Source organism: Symsagittifera roscoffensis, chromosome 1 (assembly GCF_963678635.1).
Source record: "Symsagittifera roscoffensis chromosome 1, txSymRosc1.1, whole genome shotgun sequence".
Taxonomy (NCBI): Eukaryota; Metazoa; Xenacoelomorpha; order Acoela; family Convolutidae; genus Symsagittifera; species Symsagittifera roscoffensis.
The window spans coordinates 58,245,058-58,265,286 of record NC_087062.1 but is presented as its reverse complement, the minus strand read 5'-3'; the positions used below and the strand labels follow the sequence as shown (position 1 = coordinate 58,265,286).

At 35.6% G+C, this 20,229-nt stretch overlaps 1 protein-coding gene across 2 annotated transcripts; it reads left to right on the top strand.

Annotated features, from left to right (window-relative positions):
• Window positions 1–78: 78 nt before the first annotated feature.
• On the top strand, window positions 79–19,132 carry LOC134846295 (SWI/SNF-related matrix-associated actin-dependent regulator of chromatin subfamily E member 1-like). Of its 2 annotated transcripts, none has more exons than XM_063863593.1 (5): window positions 79–365; window positions 15,009–15,355; window positions 15,533–15,731; window positions 16,060–16,270; window positions 17,776–19,132. In XM_063863593.1, the coding sequence occupies exons 1-5, from the start codon at window positions 128–130 to the stop codon at window positions 19,022–19,024; spliced, it is 2,244 nt and encodes a 747-aa protein (XP_063719663.1). In that variant the 5' UTR covers window positions 79–127; the 3' UTR covers window positions 19,025–19,132. The 2 variants fall into 2 exon arrangements, with proteins under 2 accessions (XP_063719663.1, XP_063719672.1); XM_063863602.1 differs by lacking the exon at window positions 79–365 and adding an exon at window positions 8,449–8,694.
• Window positions 19,133–20,229: the final 1,097 nt, after the last annotated feature.

Sequence of the window (20,229 nt, the reverse complement as noted above, 5' to 3'; positions counted from 1 at the left end):
AATCGAAATTAAAATGTTTTTTATTCTGATTGATAATTGGCTTGACTTGCTGTTGACGAATGCTCCCATTTCAGATGTTTGTTGACTCAATAATTGAATACTTGAGAAGTTTTGCCTAATTGTATCCATGCAGCCACCAATGGCGGTCATGCACCCCTCTGCGGGAAGTGGGGCTCCAATGATGTCTCACCACCCGCACCACGTGTCTGTGAATCCATACCACCACGTAGGCAATCCCAATAGGGCGCCATTGGCTAGAGGGTTGGCTGCTCCCGGACACCCCCACATGGCAGTGACCGGTCCCTATCACCATATGCCACCCCAAATGCACCATCACCCGACTGCTGGAGGGAAGGGTTCCAGAGGTATGCAGTGGTTTTGATATAACAAGTCATTTCAAAATAAGTCAAACAAATTTGTAGTTAAACTTTTTAAACTTGATTGTTAACTACGCTCATTCTATCTATCTATCAATCTATCTATCTATCTATCTATCTATCTATCTATCTATCTATCTATCTATCTATCTATTATTTAATTGGGCGTCTCATGTGACACATGTTTAAGAAGTCCCTATGTTGACATGTTTTAGAGAACTCTGTTTGCATGTTTAAACTTTTTCAATGTATTATTTTTTGCATGTTTAACGAAAGTGTTTTTGCACGTTTAAGCTATATCGAATATTAAAACGCTTAAGAAATTGCATTTGGCAGATTTTCAAGAAGTCTCTGGACTGTTAAAAGGCCAAACATTGCAAGGGTTGAAAAATTTACGCAACTCAGCGTTTCAAAATCTGTTGGAGCTCGAATGCTTTAACTCTTACATTTTTTCCTTTATTCGCAACGTAAAACTATCAACGTTTTTCATAATTTACTTAATTAATTTTGAATTTTTTTTCATAAAATTTAGATATAAAAAAACTAACTGAACTTGAATTTTTTAACCCTATAGTGTGGTGCTATCAGGGTACACTCAGGGGTTGCATGTATGACTGCTCAAATCTTTTTGGTTCCGAGTATGGCGTTTTTTATGATTTTTTGAATTTATTGTTTTTCAAAAAACTTCGGTAAAAAAGTTATTGGAACTTGAAATTCTCAGCCCTATGGTGGGGTGCGATCAGGGTACACTCAGGGGTTGTAAATTTGGCCTCAATGTATGACTGCTCAAATCTTTTTGGTTCCGAGTATGGCGTTTTTTATGATTTTTCGAATTTTTTGTTTTTCAAAAAACTTCGGTAAAAAAGTTAATAGAACTTGAAATTCTCAACCCTATGGTGGTGTGCTATCAGGGTACACTCAAGGGCTGCAAATCTAGCGTTCAAATATGACTGCTAAAATCTTGGCTTCATATAGAAGCTTATCAAATTCCTATAAGACCGCTCGTGTTAGGGCAAAGACCTGAATGTCTATGAAGTAGTTTTTGGTTAAAAAATTTTGGTGAGTTTCTGGAAAAGCGTGAAATCACATCTCACCACAAGCGCTATGTAAAGTTTAAGAGAAACATTTTGCATCTGCCAACGAAATAATAAGACCAACTAGCTGATCTCAATTGAATTTGGAATGATTTCTGAGACGGAGGATTTAGCCGCTAGCCCGTTAAGAACGCAAAATATGGCGAGTTAATGATTTCAAACATCCGCAGCTACAGGAAAAATGAAAATACCTAAAATATTGAGAAAAAACCCTTCATCTCGTAAATAATCTGTCTTTTTCTTCTAATTTCGGAACGAGAATTGCTATAGGGAAGTTTTTTTATTTGCTGGTTTGAAAATCGCCCGAATTGCTCTGTACAGGATCTTGTTGATCAGAGCAGCCTTGGCTGAGCGAGTAAGACGCGCAGCCTTTTACAGAAAAGTCGTGAGTTCGATTCTTGCTTTGGTCATGATTGGGGGTGTCACAGTGTCATCCGCATCCTCAAGGTGGGACCGGCTGCGGCAAAATGGATGACATCTCTCTCTCTCTCTCTCTCTCTCTCTCTCTCGCACGGAATAAAAGGTCCAAGGTTGAAAGGTGGGAGCTGGGCCGGGTGTTGATAATAAATATATAACTTTGTTGATCCAGTTTTCGAAAAAAAGAGTCCTTTAATAGTGTTCACTTATGGTGTTGCTGTTTTGAATGTATAAAATAGCGTATTAAAAGCTTTTTTTTCCAGTAGTTAGTGACAAGTTTTTGTTTGATGCTAACGGGCCTTATGAATGTGTATAGAATTTGGTTTTTGAGACGCTTTGGTAAATTTTTGCATTTTTCATAATTTTATTTTTTCACAACATTATTTCGCAGATTTATTTTTAAAATGGACCGATGAAAAGACCGACTACACGGCTGTGTCTGTATATTGTGCTAGTCTATTTGTACCTTACCGTGATCTTCTGATTTTTTTCAATAATTTCTTTTTCTGAAAATTGCCATGCCAAATGGGATGTTGAAGGTTCAATTGATAGAGCGGGTCATTGTATAGAGCATGATAATTTCTGCATAAATTGTTACGCCCCAGTTTTTGTCGAAAAAAGCAATGGCGTTTATTAAGTGTCCAGTTTTTGAAAATTGGTCTGTTTTTTTGCAGCTTTTTTAAAACTACGCTGTCAAATTTGAGATTGAGAGGTCAATCAATAGAGTAGTTTGTATAAGTTTTACCTGCATAAACGGCTGCACCTTTATTTTCATGCTATGGTCTTTAAAAAGTTCTCAGAAAATTAAAATTCATAGAAAAGGCTATTTTTGACGTTTTGACAGTTTGTGAAACTTTCTCTTTGTTTTAAAAGTACCTTCTATGATTGAAAGTTCAACCGAAAGAAGTGAAGGTAAGGGATCTTTTCTGCTTAGTTTTAAAATTATTTTTAGTAGAAAAGCTAGCATAGTCTTAGCAAATTTAATTTTTTAAATCTTCTTACCGTTTATCGTGATTTGATACTCTTCTTGAGATTTTCCCTCCTGAATTTGAGATTAGAGCTTTAATCGACAGAACAAGATGTAGAAAATGCCCATGCATGAACCACTAACCTCGTAAATTTTCGAAATTACCCTGCTAAGGTTAAGAGTAAATTACCCTGCTAAGGTTAAGGGTTCCATCGAGAGAACAGATTTTAGAGATCTGCCCGGCATTAGGGGAGTTTGCTGCTTCGGGAGAGAAAGCGTTATGGGATGAGGAAAAGTCAATTTAAAAGAGTCGATGAACGTAGTTCAGTCTCTTATATCGGTCAGGGTCATTTTTTAGGAAACGTTAAAAATTGTTCAGGCTCAAGTTTAATTTTTTTTGCGGTTTCTTAATTCCAAAGTGGTTTTATAATTCCAATAAACAATGGAATAATTTGAACTGATCTTTATTATTCAGCGACCAAGTACCCCCATACACACAAATACACACACTCGAACCCTCCAGTTTGAAAATACCGAGGCGTTTTTTTGTCATGCGTAAGAGTCGATGATTGTTGCTCATACTCTTATATATGTCGCGATGATTTCTTTTCTGTTCTTAAGCGAAGTTTCAAAATTTGTTCAGGCCTAACATTTTTTTTTTGCGGTTTGACTTTCGATTTATTTCTAATTTTAGTTTGTTTCCCTTGTTAAAAGGATGGAAAACTCCACTATCGAACAGCTGTGTATAAATCACGAAATTTAATTATCAGACTTCCGAGCGAAATAAAATTTTATCTATCGATTTTATTTATTGATTGGGTTAATTTTATGAAAAATGTGATTGGGTTTAATTTTATCTTAAATCTAGAAATTCAAAGAGCGGTAAGGCCATCTATTTTTTCAAATTCGAAAGTTGAGATTTTTCAAAAACGGTTTTTTTTTCGTTTACTTGCGTTCATTGACTCTTTTGCAACTGTCTGTTGTCTATGTTTTGGGTTTTTTGACCGTTTTTTGGAAAATGTTTCCTATCTTTTTGAAAACTACCCAGCTAGTTCTGAGATGTAGATTTTAATTAAGAGAATTAGTAGTAGGAACTTTCCCTAATAAGCGGCCAATTTTCTTTATAAATCTTTGCTAATTTTCTAATTTTTTTTACTGATGCGAAACCAAATGCGTAATTTTCAAACTGTCCAAAAATAGACTTTTACCAAAGCCACAAATGTTTTTCTGCTAAACTCTTACTTCAGCAGAGAAACTATTATGGTTTTAGGAATATTTTGACATTCTGAAATTTACGCATTTCCTTTCGCAACATATTCAAAAGAAAGTTCAAACATTTCACTACAGTTTCAGCTGGTTCACTTGTGTTTGATTGTGTACTTAAGCCTCCTCTCAATATCTAGGTTCGTAGATCGAACCCGGTGCTTGAAAATGCTCTCTTTTTGTCTTATTAGAGTAGTTTTTGCCAATTTCTCGCTTTTGTAAGTGAAGCCAATTTTTTGGCAGGTATGGTTTTTTCAGAATCATTCGAAAATAATAAGCTTTTTTCAGCAAAAATTTGAATAGATATGTGACGAGCTCATATGTGAAATGAGTACGAGCTTTTGACCATTTTGCGGTACTTTTGGGCATCCTTAATTGATCGAAGGGCTGATGATTGAGTGATTTTTAGCAGTTTTTAAGTATAATTTTTACGCCTCGTTCTAATTGCTTTAGAAATCATTGTATAACTGCTTGTACGAGGGCACAGCTATGATTGCATCGACAGCCTTTTAACTGGTATCGAATAGCGTTTGAAAATTGTTTATTTTTCCTCCCCATATACCTAATATTAAATACTAAGCGTAATAGTTAGGGAGTTAATATGATCAATTAGCTTGCATTAACTCAGTTTGGAATGATTTCCTGTGCGGAATAATTCGCCACGCTTAAATAATAAGCGCTTACGATTTCAGCGTATAGATAATTACTTAAAAGTGCATATTTATTAACCGACGGACAGTCAAATTGGCATTTTTAAACGCCCAGTCTGAAATCTTGATGATGGCTGGTGAGATATCTTTTTACCCTTGTGATAAGCAAGACTATTGCAATCTGGCTCTATTTTTTCCCGTAAATGGTAAATTGGGCAAACAGAATGGACAAAACTAAAAATGGTAAATTTGGATTCAGCTCCTTACAAGTTCATTTTTTTGCGACTCCACTACATTTGGTCGGGAGGTAACGAGTACGCCTGTGGCGGCAAAGGTCCTAGGTTCAAATTTGACAGGACCCTGTTTTTTCTCTAGCAGCAAATTCTCTGTTTCAAAAAATTGTCGGCTTAATGTTTGACTGCTACTGGTTTGTCGGCTTAGTTGCCACATGAAAGAATTTTTTTTGCTTAACGCAATTTACATTGTAGTTGCTCTTAGTGTTTTGATTAACTTCTGCTATTTGTAATTTCTTGACTCTGTATATTTTCTTTTTGTTTTTTTTCTCGCTTAAAATTGTTTTGTGCCCAAATTGTTTTGGCGTAATTTTTTTTGGCTTAGTGATCTAATTCTGAATCGTTTCAAGTGAAACGTAGTTTTTATGCTCATCTCCTGGTCGCACAAATTGCTAAAATTTTAATCGAATTTTAAGTTCAAGTTTTTCGTGTCAATAATTTTTGGCTTTTTTCCGTTATTTTTTGTCTTATTTATCTCGGCCTATTTTATGTTGGCCTTATTGCCTCATATTGCTTTGTTGTCATAAACCGTTGTTTGTTTTTTGACACTCTATTTTGTATTTTTGCGGATTGACTTTTGATTGCTTTTCAAGCTTTGTTCAAATTTGTCAGCCATTTACCGAAAAAGGTCTGAAAATATGATCAGCATTCTACTTGCTGCTAAATGAAATTCAGGGAGAAAAAAGAGGATATTTTGAAATTTTCATATCGACCAAAATCGGGCCACGGTAAACCTAAGTTTTCTGGTCGATTCAGGCCATAGAAACTAGCTATGGAAATCACAAAAATGGAGCAGTTTACATCTTTCAAGCAGTATTCTAGTTTGCGTGTAGCATCCTTGCAACTTCAAAAAAAAAGATAAACCAACCGGTTGCTGAAAATTGGATCACTCCTTCTTTCTTGTTGTGCCTTGACTTAATCCTTTTTCAATAAGTGTCAATGAACTTAGCGAAGACTCTAATATAGGTCTTGGTGATTTTTATCATTTATTTTTTTTCAGGAAAAAGTCTTTTCACTCTTAATTTTGATGTTTTTTTTTCGTTTTACTTGTGATTTGTTTTCAACTTTAGTTCATTTCCGTTGTTAAAAAGATTGCAAACTCCACTATCGAACAGCAAAAGTGTAAAGGTCACAAAAAACGTGATCAACCTCTAATTTGGAAACTGGATTTTAAATATCAGATTTTCCAGCAGAATAAAAAAATATTTATCGATCCAGTTTTTTTCATATATCAAAATACTTCAATCATAATTGTTTCTCGAATTTCATTAGCTTTAGGGACTTTATTTTTTTATTTGAAATTCGAAGGTTGAGGTTTTTAAAAAAAAAACAAGTCAGTTTCTTTCTGTTTTCTTACGAACTGTTTGTTGGCTATGGTAATTTCTATACCAATGTGCTGAAGTAGGTGTGTCTTTTTATGGAATCCATAGCCCTGTTCCTTCAGCTTATTTTTTAAATTTTATTTCGCATTTTTACAGTTACTCAATAGAAGGAGTGAAGGATTTTTTAGGAGTAGTCTAAAAATGATAAATTTCACTAGGTTGATGTCCCTGAAACCCAAGTTGATTTCCTTGGAACGTAGACACTGTTAAAAGTAGTATTTTTAGCGGTCCTCTCCTTGAGTTAATGGCTACAGGTCCTACATTATCTCTCGTCATTTGTGACAGTTCAAGGACTGCTACATTGTTGGTCACAAATAAAATCTCAATAAGCAAGATTACAAGTGGCGCGAAAAAAACCTTGCTTGATTTTTGAATTCAACGGTGGATTTTAATTTAAGGATTTTTCAGATGCATCAAAAAACGCTTATTGATGCTCTTTTTTGAAATTAAGTCAGTTTGATAAAAAAAAATATCTACAAAAAATGAAGAATTCAAAATGATACTTTTTTAGCTCAAATTTTGAATGCCGTCCAAACAATTTAATCATTTGTCTCAAAATAGCTCTGAATATAACTTTGTGTTCAGAGTCATGCTAATTCAGTTTAGCTCTTGAATTTTTTCACACCATACGATTCTTGGTTGACGATGATTTTTCTTACCTTGAGTTGCAGCCAAGAAATCCAATCAAATCTATGATGACTGCTCGAGTACATACAGCTTAGCTGCAAAAATACAGTTCGGAGTCAGATTTTCAATTGTTGTTCCGACCATTCAAAATGAAGAGGAACTTTGTATTCGGGTGTCTTAGTTTTGTTTCACGTTTTTCAGTTTCATCTTAATCGATAATGCAGTGCGATCAAGTAACGTTCTTTACTAAAATAAGCCTAAGAAAAGTTGACTTAGCCATGGAAGCACTATTTTTATTTCAGTTAAGTCAACTTTTCTTAGGCTTATTTTAATAAAGAACGTTACTTGATCGCACTGCATTATCGATTAAGATGAAACTGAAAAATGAATGACTAACAGTGAATTTTTTTTTAATTTCTATAGCCATGGAAGCACTATTTTTATTTCAGTTATAGAAATTTAAAAAAAAATTCACTGTTAGTCATTCATTTTTGCAAAGTGTATATTGTAGGTTATGTCTTTTTCTCTAATTTTTTTACGCGTTTTCTCAATGCTGATTTCAATTTTCCGGACAAAACGAACAAGTTCGCTAAAATTAACAAGTTAGTTGATGTAGAAAATTATATCAAAAGGTTATAGACGTGTAAAATCTGTATAAGGCAATATATTTTTGCTTGAAAGCCAAAAATGTCACTTCCACTGAACAAAACTCAAAATCAAAAGCTTAGAGATTTTATCATTAAAGATTTTTGTTGAGTTGTGTAAGGCTTCTTTTGAAATAACTTTCCTATCATTTAACTTGATAGTTTTAGCGCAATTCTTTAATAACTAAAAAATCCAAACTGGTGCATCAATGAGATAAAATTTATGTTCAGAATTTCGCCAAATAAAATGCTCTATGATAATTCTAAGTAACTTTCGTTTTCTCCCCTTTTTGACTATCTGGGCCCAATTTGAGAAAAAAGCGTTTAAAAATCGTCACACCACGCACTAAAACGACACTAATTCGAAGAGAAAAAAGGAACAAACTATTTTTTTTGTATGTGTTCGGAATATTCTGTGCTATCCTTTGTACAATTTTCCGTTGTTGTTTAAAGTTGTTTGCGACTTGAAAAATTAACTCTCTGCCGCCAGATATTACATGTTCTGTAAAAATTAATGGCTTTTGGAAAATATCTTACTTGAGTTTTGCTTAAATTGACTATTGCCTCCAATAAAGCACGTTGCAGACATCTATCTAATGCTTCTTTCTTTTCTGCAATAAGCTGATGATTATGATGTGTTTTTGCAGTACAACTTATTATTATATAATGATGTTGGTGTTGTTAAATAGACGCCTTTGAGCTAGTTCGTTTTGTCTGCTGATGTACATAAAATTCGAACACCATGTTCATTATTACTACGCGTTCAAGCTCAATCGTGTCAGTTTTTACCACATTGAACAATTCTGCTCTATTTGAGTTCTCAATCTTATTAATTACTGTTGAATAGCTTACCGGGAACCATTAAAACTGTTCGTATAACAGTAAATTTATATGGGAGGCTATTTTTGTCTGATTCACCTTAGTTTAAAACTGCAAAATTCAAAATATTAGCTGTCATTTGCTAAAGAATCAAATCAGAGGTAAAATTATGTTGTCATCATCTATTATCTTTTATCTATTATATATTTAAATACGGGCTTGGGTTTCACTAACATGCCATGTTTAAGCTTTTTCAAAATTTTATTTTTGCATGTTTAACGAAAGAATTTTTCCAGTTTGAATTTCTTTTATCGAGTTTTAAATTAGCAATCCTATAGTGGCAGCTGTCAGGGTTCTACCAAGGGTTTCAATTTTGGCCTCCAATTGTGAATATCCAAATTCTTTCAGCTTAAGAGATACTACAATTTTAGTCCTTTTCAAAATTTTCTGAAAACTTGAAATTTGAAAAATTCCTTCGAAAAAATAAATTCCCAACCCTGTACTCAGGGTACTCTCAGTGGTTGCGAATCTTGCCTCAAAATATTGCTGCTCAAATCTTAGTATTTTCGAGAAATGACGTTTTTGATGACTTTTTCAATAGTTTTCAGACAACTTAGAATTACAAAGTTTCGCAAATTTTTGAATACCAACCTTGTAGGTAGGTGCTGTCAGGGTTCTTTCAGGGGTTGCAATTCTTGTATCCAATTATGGCTGCTCAATTGCTTTGTGTCCGCAATAGGACGTTTTTCTATTTTATTTCAAAAGTTTTCTAAACAGATATAAAAATTTCATAAATTTGTTTCTTAACAAAAAAATAGGAGCTGCCATGGCGTATCAATGGTTGCACATTTTTGACTGCATTTTTCACTCTGGAAAAGGACTGCTGAAATAATTTTAGTTTCCGAGAGTAGGCGCTTTGTCAATGTTTTCAAAAAAGCCAGATTTACAAAAGCTCTACGAAATCTTTAATTTCCAACCCTATAATGGGGTGTACTCGGGGAACTCTTAGAAGCTGCAATTCTTTCCTCCAAGTTTGGCGTCTCAAATTATCTTTGTTTCCAAAAATTGCCATTTTTTGTTTTAAGAAACTTACGAAAGCAGGTAGATATATTTGGATTCCATTTTTGACTGATCGACGCGTTTGAAGCACCGAAGGTGCGTAGCAGGTTAGTTTGTACTAATGCGTCTGCCACCGTCTCCCCATGTTTAAGCCATACCATATGTTTAACGTTAAAGATTTCAGAAAAGAACGAAAGTTTGAATGTATAAGCAATTGAAAGGCTTGAATGGAAGGCTCTAGTTATGGTGCCAGCATTAAAGGGAAGGAGGGCAGTGCAGTGGAAGGTATTGTAAAGGTGGGGCTTATCCATCTACATGCGCAACGAGTTTCAGCGTTTATTTCACCAAAATTGAAAATGACAACCCTTCAACCCTTTGATAGGGAGCTGTTAGGATACTCTTAGGGGTTGCGAAGATTGCCTCAAAATATTGCTGCTCAAATCTTAGTATTTTCGAGAAATGACGTTTTTGATGACTTTTTCAAAAGTTTTCAGACAACTTAGATTTACAAAATTTCGCAAATTTTTGAATACCAACCTTGTATGTAGGTGCTGTCAGGGTTCTTTCAGGGGTTGCAATTCTTGTCTCCAATTATGGCTGCTCAATTGCTTTTTGTGTCCGCAATACGACGTTTTTCTATGATTTGTTCAAAAGTTTTCAAAACAGATATGAAAATTTCGTAAATTTGCTTCTTAACAAAAAATTAAACGCTGCAGTGGCGTATCAATGGTTGCACATTTTTGACGGTGCTTTTTTCACTCTGGAAAGTGAATGCTGAAATCTTTTTAATTTCCGAGAGTTGGCGCTTTTTTCAATATTTTCAAAAAAGCCAGATTTACAAAAGCTCTACGAAATCTTTAATTTCAAACCCTGTAATGGGGTGCACTCTGGGTACTCTCAGAAGCTGCAATTCATTCCTCCAAGTTTGGCTTCTCAAATCATCTTAGTTTCCAAAATATGCCATTTTTTATTTAGGGACACTTAAAAAAGCAGATATTTTTATCTGGACTCCATTTATGACTAATCGACGCGTTTGCAGCACCGAAGGTGCGTAGCATGTTAGTTTATACTAATGCGTCTGCCACCATCTCCCCATGTTTAAGCCATACATATGTTTAACTTTAAAGATTTCTGAAACGAATGAAAGTATAAGAGCGATATCGTATATTGCAATGCTTAAGAAATTTTTTCGGTTTTCCAGTTTATGAGAGCTAGGCGAGTTGAAAGGTTTGAATGGAAGGCTCTAGTTATGGTACCAGCTTTAGAGGGAAGGAGGGCAGTGCAGTGTAAGGTATTGTAAAGGTGGGGCTCATCCATCTACATGCGCAACGAGTTTCAGCGTTTGTTTCATCAAAATTGAAATAAACAACCCTTTGACAGAGAGCTGTTAGGATACTCTCAGGGGTTGCAAATCTTGCCCTCGAAAAGCTTTACTCTTTTTAGTTTCCGAGACTTGGCGATTTTTTTTATTTTCTCATTTTCTTTCGAAAACATTTAGAAACATCGAAATTCTCAATGCTATATTGTTGTGCTGTGAGTGTACTTTCAAGGGTTGGAACTAGGCCCTCCAAATTTGATTGCTCAAATACTTTTGGTTCTCGAGATGCGTCATTTTTTATAATTTTTTTTATCTTTCAAAAAGACTGAATTTATGCTTGCGGAACTTGAAATTCTCAATCCTATTGTGGAGGTGCTGGAAACTCTAACGGTTGAAAATTGGTCCTCCAAATTGACTGCTCATATCTTTTTGTTTTTCGAGGTACGGCCTTTTTTATTATACTTTTTTCATGTTTTTTAAACAAACTTCGATTTAAGAAAACTCGAACTTGAAATTATCAATTGTATTGTAGGGTGATTTCAGGTTACTCCCAGGGGTTGCAAACTTGCCCTCCAAATGTGACAGGTCAAATTTTTTGAGTTTCCGAGTTATAGAAATTAAAATAACCTGAAATTCTCAATGCGATAGAGTGCCGTCAAAATATTCTCCGGGGTTGCAACTTTTTCCGCGTGGGGTTGCTCAGTTTTTTTTTGTAGTGTTTGACCATGGCAGTTTCGATGAGTTTTTCATTTTGTCGAAAGCATTTTTTTAGTGATAATTAAATGATATAAAAAAAATTTTCTACCAATTTTGATTTACAAACCTTCTAAAAATTGTAAATTTTAACGGATAGTTTGTTTCTGTCAAGGTACTCTCAGATGTTGCGAGTATGGCCTCTAATCTTGACTGCCCACATAATGTTTGCTTCGGAGACTTGGCGATTCTTTTGGATTTTTCGGTTTTTTCAAAAAAAAACCTTGATGTAAAAAAAATTAAAAGAACCTTAAACTCTCAATTCTATAGTGAAGTGATGTCAGAGACTCAGGGGTTGCAAATTTGCCCTCCAAAATTGACTGCTCAAACCCTTTCGGTTTCCGAGACGCGGCGTTTTTTTTTGATTTTTCATCAAAAAAACAATGTAAAAAAATAAACGAATTTGAAACTCAATCCTATTGGGGGGGGGGGGGGGGGCTCTCAACTGCTCTTAGGGTTGTAATTATACCCTACTAATTTGACTGCTCAAATTTTTTTGAGTTTCTTGAATTGGCGATTTTTATGGTTTTTTAATTTTCTTTCATAAAACTTCAATGTTTAAGTGGGGGTGTTGTCAGAGTATCCTCAGGTTATGCAAATCTGCCCTCCAAATACGACTGCTTAAATCCCTTTAGTTTCCAAAACATGACAATTTTTATGATTTTTTCATTTTTTTCAAGAACTTCAATTTAAAACATTTGAAAGGTTTCGAAACCTCACTTCTATTGTGGGTTAGTGTCGGAAACTCTCAGGGGTTGCAAAACTGTCCTCCAAGTTTCACTTTACACACTTTTTTTGGTTTCAGAGGTATGGCAATTTTTTAACTTTTTTTCCAACAAGTACTTAAAATTCTCAATGCTTAAGTGGGATGTTCTCTGGATACTCTCAGGTGTTGCAAAGATGTCCGCCAAAATTGACTGCTCATTTTTTTGGTTTCATCAGAGATATGGAGATTTTATAATTTTTTCATTTAAAAAAAATGCAAAAAAAATTAAGAGAACCTGAAATTCTCAATGCTATAGTGGGGAGCTGTATTCTCGGGTGTTACATGCTCAAGTGCTAAAATACTCTCTGATTGTGCGTTACACATTTTGATTCCGCGTAGGGTTGCTCAACTCCGGTTATTTTCCGATATTGGCGGTTTTGATGATTTTTTGTTTTAAATGAACATTTTTAGACATATTTTAATGATTAAAAGTAAAATTTCAAACCAATCTGATTTCAAACGCGTTCACCAAATTTTTAAAATACAAAATATTTAAGGTGTTTCTGTCAAGGTACTCTCAGGGGTTGCGAATATGGCCTCCAAATTTGACTGCTCACATTCTGTTCGCTTGCGAGATTTGACGTTTTTCATTTAAATTTCAAAATTACTTATCAAAGCTTTAAAATACCGATCCTCTGTGGTACTCCCTGCAGTTGCAGATGTAGCTTCCATGCTTTTGGTTGCTCAAACTTCTCTAGTTTCCGAGATGAGAAATTTTTGTTTCGATCATTTGAAAAGTTGGGAGGAACTTTGTATTCGGGTGTGTTTGTTCTTTTTTTGTTTCCCCACGCAAAATCAGTTTCCACAAATAATCATCGGAGTGAGTTGAGTGGTATATCTAATCGAAGATTTTCAGTCGTGATTCGAACGACATTTAAATGTCGTGAAAAACTGGTTTTTAATTTTTGATTATTCGTCTAATTTCGAGCGGTTGAACAGGCTTACTTAAGTTTTTTTCTGCTTAATGTAAACCTTGAAAATTTAATAAAAAGTGAAAAAAAAAAATAGTTTTTGGAGTTTTTAGCACCATCTTAAGAATCAAACACTTCAAAATTGAAGAAAAAAAATGAACTTTGACTTTGTTTTTCTAGCCATTGTTCTGCAAAAATTGTTTTCCAATTTGCGTTTTCTAATTGATTGTCGACTATGTCAAAGCTCTTTTTTTTTGTTACGATCCATCACGCCGAAAAAAACGACTCTAATTCGAAAATTATTTTTGTTCTTAGACTATGGTCGGAACATTCTCTGCTAGTTGCACAGTAACCTGCTAAACTTGTTGTTTTTCAAAAAATACTGATTTAATTAATTTGCTCTTAAGTTTGAAGATGTCCACTCTATTGTGGGAAGATTTTAATCACAGGCACATCCAACATCACAAAAAAAATTCGGTAGTTTTGTGGTATTGAGATTTGCCCTATTGAGATTTTTAAAGCGATTTTAGTTTTTAGACAATTCGGAAAAAGCTAGAAAAAAAGGTTTTTTTTTCACTTTCCCAAAATTTTTCATATTTTTTAACGTTAACTGTCTATCGACAACTGTTTTATGTTCTGTTGTAGTAAGTATGCAAGATCTGTGATTGTCGAAGCAGCTTTGCTGCGTTGGGTATGTTAGTCAATTTTTCTGGTGAAATAAGTACCCGGTTGCTTTGAAAGAAACACCGAATGTTCTGATCGTGTAACAAATGTGCATTTTTGTTTGAAAATTTTCGACCACCTAGTCCTTTTCAATGAACCTGTCCCTTTTTGGTCCCATCTTTGAAGAACTCGATCTCTTTTGATTTTTTTTTTCAAAATTGCCTTACGAAAAGTGTTCACAAAATCATTTCATCCAAAAAACGGCCTCTGCCGCAAGATCCTTCTTTTTTCTTAAAATATGGTAATTTTTGGTTTCAAAATTGCTCAAAAATTGGTAATAAATGGACTAATAAAAATGTCGACAAATGCCCTATCTCTTTGAAAATTCTAACTGTTTTTAATGTAACTATAGGAATTTTTTGGTTATCCAATTCCACCAATTAAACTCAAAGTCCCTTTCTCAAAAAAATATTTGCCACTCTGGTAGCAGGGCTAGCTCAAAAAAAATCTCAAAATAAAATAATGTTGACTTAAATTTGCACAAAAACCGCTCCTTTACTGGTTGAGGAATCCATACTATTTGTTGAAAAGAAATCTGAACAATGGAAATATCCAGACCTATTTTCGACGCTCCCTGTTTTCTTTTTCGAAGTTCTTTGAGGTACCCGGAGTTGCATGAAAAAAGCCATCCTGGTCTCTAAATCTTTCCCATTGTTCCGAGAGTGGTCGGAACAAAAATTGAAGGCGGAAAAAGGCGTTGATAAACTTAATATCCTTGAGGTCTTGGTCTAATGATTTCCTGGACAGCCAATGTATTCTTTTCTTTGCTTTGGGATATTTTTTAAACCTCAATTCTATCCAATTTATTATTCATTTATTGCTTTGTTTGGTGAATGGCGGTAATTGAGCGTCATTTGTTTTACTGTTCTCAATTACTGTGATTTAATTGAAATATTTGTTTCCTTTTCCGATATACTATAGAAAATATAACTCTTCGGTTTTCAGGGTCTTCGGGAATGTCGCAGCACCACCAGTCATCAAGCGGATCGCATCATCCATCCTCAGTCGCTGGCGGAGGAGGCGGATCATCCTCGGCTATTAGTGCGGCCAGCCAGGCCATGATGATGGCTGGTGGAGGTATGGCCCACCTGGCCGGTGCTGGAGGGTCGGCCGTGTTAAGTGGAAGTGAGTTGAAACCACCCAAAAAGCCAGAGAAGCCGCAGTCGGCCTACATGCGCTACAACAAGAGCATCCACGAGAAGATCAAAGCAGACAATCCACAGTTGAAAATGTGGGATGTTGCCAAGATCATTGGTCAGATGTGGAGGGAGTTGCCAGACAACGAGAGACAGGTGAGGATCGTTAATTTTTATTATTCAAAAGCGGCTTAGTTTAAGTTTGAGCTGTTTGAAGTGTGGAATCATAGTGTACGAGGAAAGAATTGACCTCATTTTTGAATAAATTAACTAGCGCTTACAAATCGTATAGGTTTTATTCCGGAACCGAAATCATCAACCTTTCGTCTCTAGGTGCTGAACGAGGAGTATGAGATAGACAAGGCACGATACAACGAGGAGTTGAAAGCGTACTATAATTCGCCTGCATATCAGACGTACTTGCAGCTGAAGAACAGAGAGAAACAGCTGCAGGAACAGCACAATGCCTCTCAGTCAGCCGACTCCAGGTCACTGTTGAACGAATCCAAAATGACCATCACTCCTGCTATCGGTTAGTTAGCTATAGTCACAAAGCTTTTTTTTGTTCGTAAAATTAAACAAATTACATTCCATAGTAGGGTTTTTGGAAGAGCGTGATAAACCTAAATAAAGAAGTCTTAAACATAGGTAAATGGCGAATGTATTAGAATTTGAATTAGGATAAATAGCGAATTATCTCAATATTCGACGAGGACCAATCAGTGTATTTTAATAATCGCAAATAAACAGCGAAGATTAATTTAAACAGTAATTAAGATAGTAAAAATAATATTTTGTTTCCAATCTAATCTAATGGTATCGTATATGAAACAAAAACAAGCAAAACTATTGACTGACAGATGACGAGGATTTGGATGAAGACGGGTTTGGACTGAAGCACTTGGCAGCTGCTCGCTACAGGAGGAACAACAGACTCATCCTCGATGTGTTCAGTGACTTCCACGTCAACCCCAGAGACACCAGCCAGACCATAGTGACAGTGGACCGACTGAAGGCACTGCAGAGCCAAGTGGACTCCCTCATTGAACACGAAAACGAACGGATTGACGAGTAAGGCCACATTTGACTTATTACGTGCTAAAAAGCTGGAGTTTATCAGAAAGATATTCATTTTGCAAAGCAGTGGTGAATGCTTAGTTTCAGTGCCTTATCTGAGGCAAAATGGATCTGTCTGATATCATAAATGGCATGCTAATATTTGAAAGGCTCGTACGTGATATATGTTTGTCGCTGTTTAAAAGTCTATGAACTTAGTTCAGACTCTTTTATAGGTCGCGATGATTTTTTTTCGTTTTTTAGGAAGTCTTAAAAGTTGTTAAGGCTCAAATTTTTTTTGCTGTTTGAATTTTGATTTCTTTCAAGTTTACTTCATTTCCTTTGACAAAGGAAGGCAAACTCCAATTTCGAACAGCAAAAATGTAAAGGTCACGACGAAAAACGTGATCGACTTCTAGTTTCGAAAGTGGAATTTAATTTTCAGATTTCCCAGCGGAATCAAATTACCTATCAGTCCAGTGTCAATCATAAACTGTTCTTGAAACTCAAAGGGCTTTAAGGCCATCTTTTTTTTCGTTGAATTTTTAAAGTTGAAGTCTGAAGTCAGCTTTTTCTGTTTTCTTACGATCTGTTTGTTGGCTATGTTAATTTTTATCGGCTATGCTGAGGTAGGTGTGTGTAATTGGGGAATCTACACATGATGGATCAAGCTAGCCCTGTTCCCTGAAAACAATTTTTTTGGAATTAATTTGGATTTAACATTAATTGTTTATTTTAGGTATATGGGGCTGTTAACTCAATAAAAAGAGTCACGAGTTTTTGCGAGTGGTCTAAAAACGGTAACTTTTACTAGGTTGATGTCACTGGACCCCAAGTTGATTGCTTTCGAACGTAAATATGATTAAAAGTACGGTAATTAGCGTTCCTTACGGTAATTGAACGTCATGTGTGGTGACACTTGAAGGACTGTTACCTCGTTGGTCGCAAATAAGCTCTTAATAAACAAGATTACAAGTGATTGCGAAAAAAAATCTGTTGGATTTTTAAATTCAATGGTGGATTTTAGTTTTAAGATTTTTCAGAGGTATCAAAAATGGCCTATTGATCCTCTTTTCTGAAATTAGGTCAGTTTCATCAAAATTTCTTTTAAATAAAAAATGAAGGAGTTCGGGATGATACTTTTTTAGCTCAAACTTTGAATGCCATTCATTTTTCTGAATATAAGTCTATATAACTGATTCACTTTCAGCTCTGGAAGTTTTTGACATCATACGTTTCTTTGTTGTCGATGAGTTTTCTTACCGTGAATTGCAGCTAAGAAATCCAATCAAATCTATGATGACTGCTCGAGTATATACAGCTTCTGCTGCAAAAATACAGTTGGCAGTCAGATTTTCAATTGTTGTTCCGACCATTCAAAATGAAGAGGAACTTTATATTCGAGTGTCATAGTTTTTTTTGTTTTCCACGCAAAATCAGGTACTGCAAATAATCATAGGAAAGATTGTTGGTGTGAAATGTAATAGAGAATGATGAATTTTCTAGTTGCTCTCATGTAGGCTAGTGGAGATGGAGAAGAAGCACGAGGAGAGAAAGCGGAAGATGGAGGAGAGCAGAGAGAAGTTCGAAGCGGAGTGGGACAGACTGAGTGCGAAGAGGTTCAACTGGATGACAACCACTGAGGCCGAACTGAAGGAGATCAAGGCATGGTTCAAACAGACCTACGGGATGGATACTGGTAGCACTACTAGTGCTGACACCACTGAAGACACCAGTGCTTCCAATGAGGAAAAAGGGGAAGCAGCAGAAGACGAACAACAGCAATGTCCGCAGCAGCAACCGGAACAAACGATGAGCGATGATAACAGTAAATTAGGTGAAGAAGATTCTCGGACAGATGTCGATAATAAGAATACTCCCCCTGAGTTGATCAGTCAAGAAGATCAAGCTGATTCAAATAGCAATACTGCTGCTGTAGATGCTAGTAATACAGTTGAACAAACCCAAACCAGCAACACAGTTGAACAAACCAGCAATACAGTTGAACATACCAGCAATACAGTTGAAGATACCAGCAATACAAGTGAACAAACCAGTAATGCTGTTGAACAAGCCAGTAATGTAGTTGAACGAAATAGCAATACAGTTGAACAGGATAGCGCATACGAAACACTAACTGTCTCAGACAGTCAATCTCATAGTGCAATGAAAATAGAACAACAGTGGGGTAGTGATTGCGAGACCAAATCAAGCGATCATGATCATGAAGTACAAGAAGAAACATCAGATACAAAATCCGAAGATGCAGTTAAAGAGGTTAAAGAGGAAAAAACACCAGCCAAAGATGACTCGCGTCAAGAAGAAAATACTGAGCAATGGGCACAGCAGCACTGTGAAGCTGAAGAGCCACAAACACTGCAAGATCCATCTGATCCAATTGAAGATACATCAATTGAATCGTCAGAATCGACTTCAGAATTGGCAGAATCTACGGTGACGATAGAAGCGAACGATTTTAGACGCGAATCGGTAACAGAGGAAGAACCACCTGTCATTTCAATCTCTGAAACAAAGGAATGTGAAGAAAAGGGAGATGCGGCAAGTACTGGCCCTAAGACCCCAGAAATCATAAATGAGAAGAGTGTTCCTCTAGAGGTAAGTTTGGCCCCGCAACAGCCATCTGAAACTGGGGACGAGGGAACTGACGAAGGTGACTCGACTGATGTTGCGCCTACCTCGGAAGAAGACGAAGAGCCACAGAGGCAGAGCTCAGAAGGTTCATCGACTACCGAGCACGCCGATGCATGAACTCTAAAATTGTCGCATATTATGTTGTCTGAATCTTATTAGCCGTTGATGGACTAGTCTTCTTGTGTTTGTATTAGTTTCTATGGTTTTAATTTATTATCTCGAGTGTTTTTCTCTGCATTAAACGATAAATAAAAAGTACAGGAGACAGTTTGTTTGTGTAATAGTATCATAGGATTTTCGAGCCATGGTCTCAAAAAATGGATTGTTGTGGTTACATGCAATTTAGATTTCTAAAGTAATTTAAAGTGTTTATATTAGCACAGGGGCGGATCTAGGATTTTCTCGAGTGTACGGCGGATTTTCAAAAAAAAAAATTGAAAATTTTGTCAACCTTTTTTTAGGTTGACCAAATTGATTTTCTGAGCTCTCCCAAATCAATGTAAAGACCCTATTTTGAAGACACTTTTTGCGCCGCAGTCAAGTTTTTGAAAAAAAACAGGCTTAAAAGCGTTTTTAGGCACTTTGGAAAATTTTGACCAAAAAATCGCGTCCAGCCAAGCCCCCCCCCCCCCCCACCACCCCAAATCCACTGGTCTAGTAGCATCATAGTTGCTTATGACATCTCTCAAACGTTGACTCAACTTTTCGGTCTAAGTCTAAAATGACAAGCTTTCGAAACTCACCACGGTCGCTCGAAATTCACCATCCTAATTTGCTCACCAGTTTTTGTGGACGGAATAATTCATTATGAATGAAGAGAAGATAAAATTTAAACCAAGGCCACAAAATGTTACCTTGTAATGATAGCAGTGCTTAAAGCCGAGCTTAATTCTATATTTTATTCCGATCTATAATATTCCGTTGTATTACAAAAATAAATTGAAAACCAGCGACTTCTCGTTATAATTTTGTTTTTTTTTTATTTTTTTTTTGTTTAGAATGACCCTTTTTGGTTGATCAGAATCTTTGTTCAAAATGACCCTCTAAGCTTGATGTTTTTTAATTTAAGCAATTAAAAATTCGACAAGTGGTGCTTCAGAAATTTTTGGTAAGTATTTTGATGGGTTTCAGTAACGCCGAATTTCAGTCAACATGAAAAATGCTAGCTTTCATTTTCAAAATTGCAGAAACGTAAATCTATACAGTTAATATAAGTGAACTGCAACAGAAGTGCCCGATTTTCAAGGTTTGTCATTTATATGCATAATTGTTCAGCGCAAATACGAAAATTTTGAGCCATGTTTTGCACAAAGCGGAAGTTA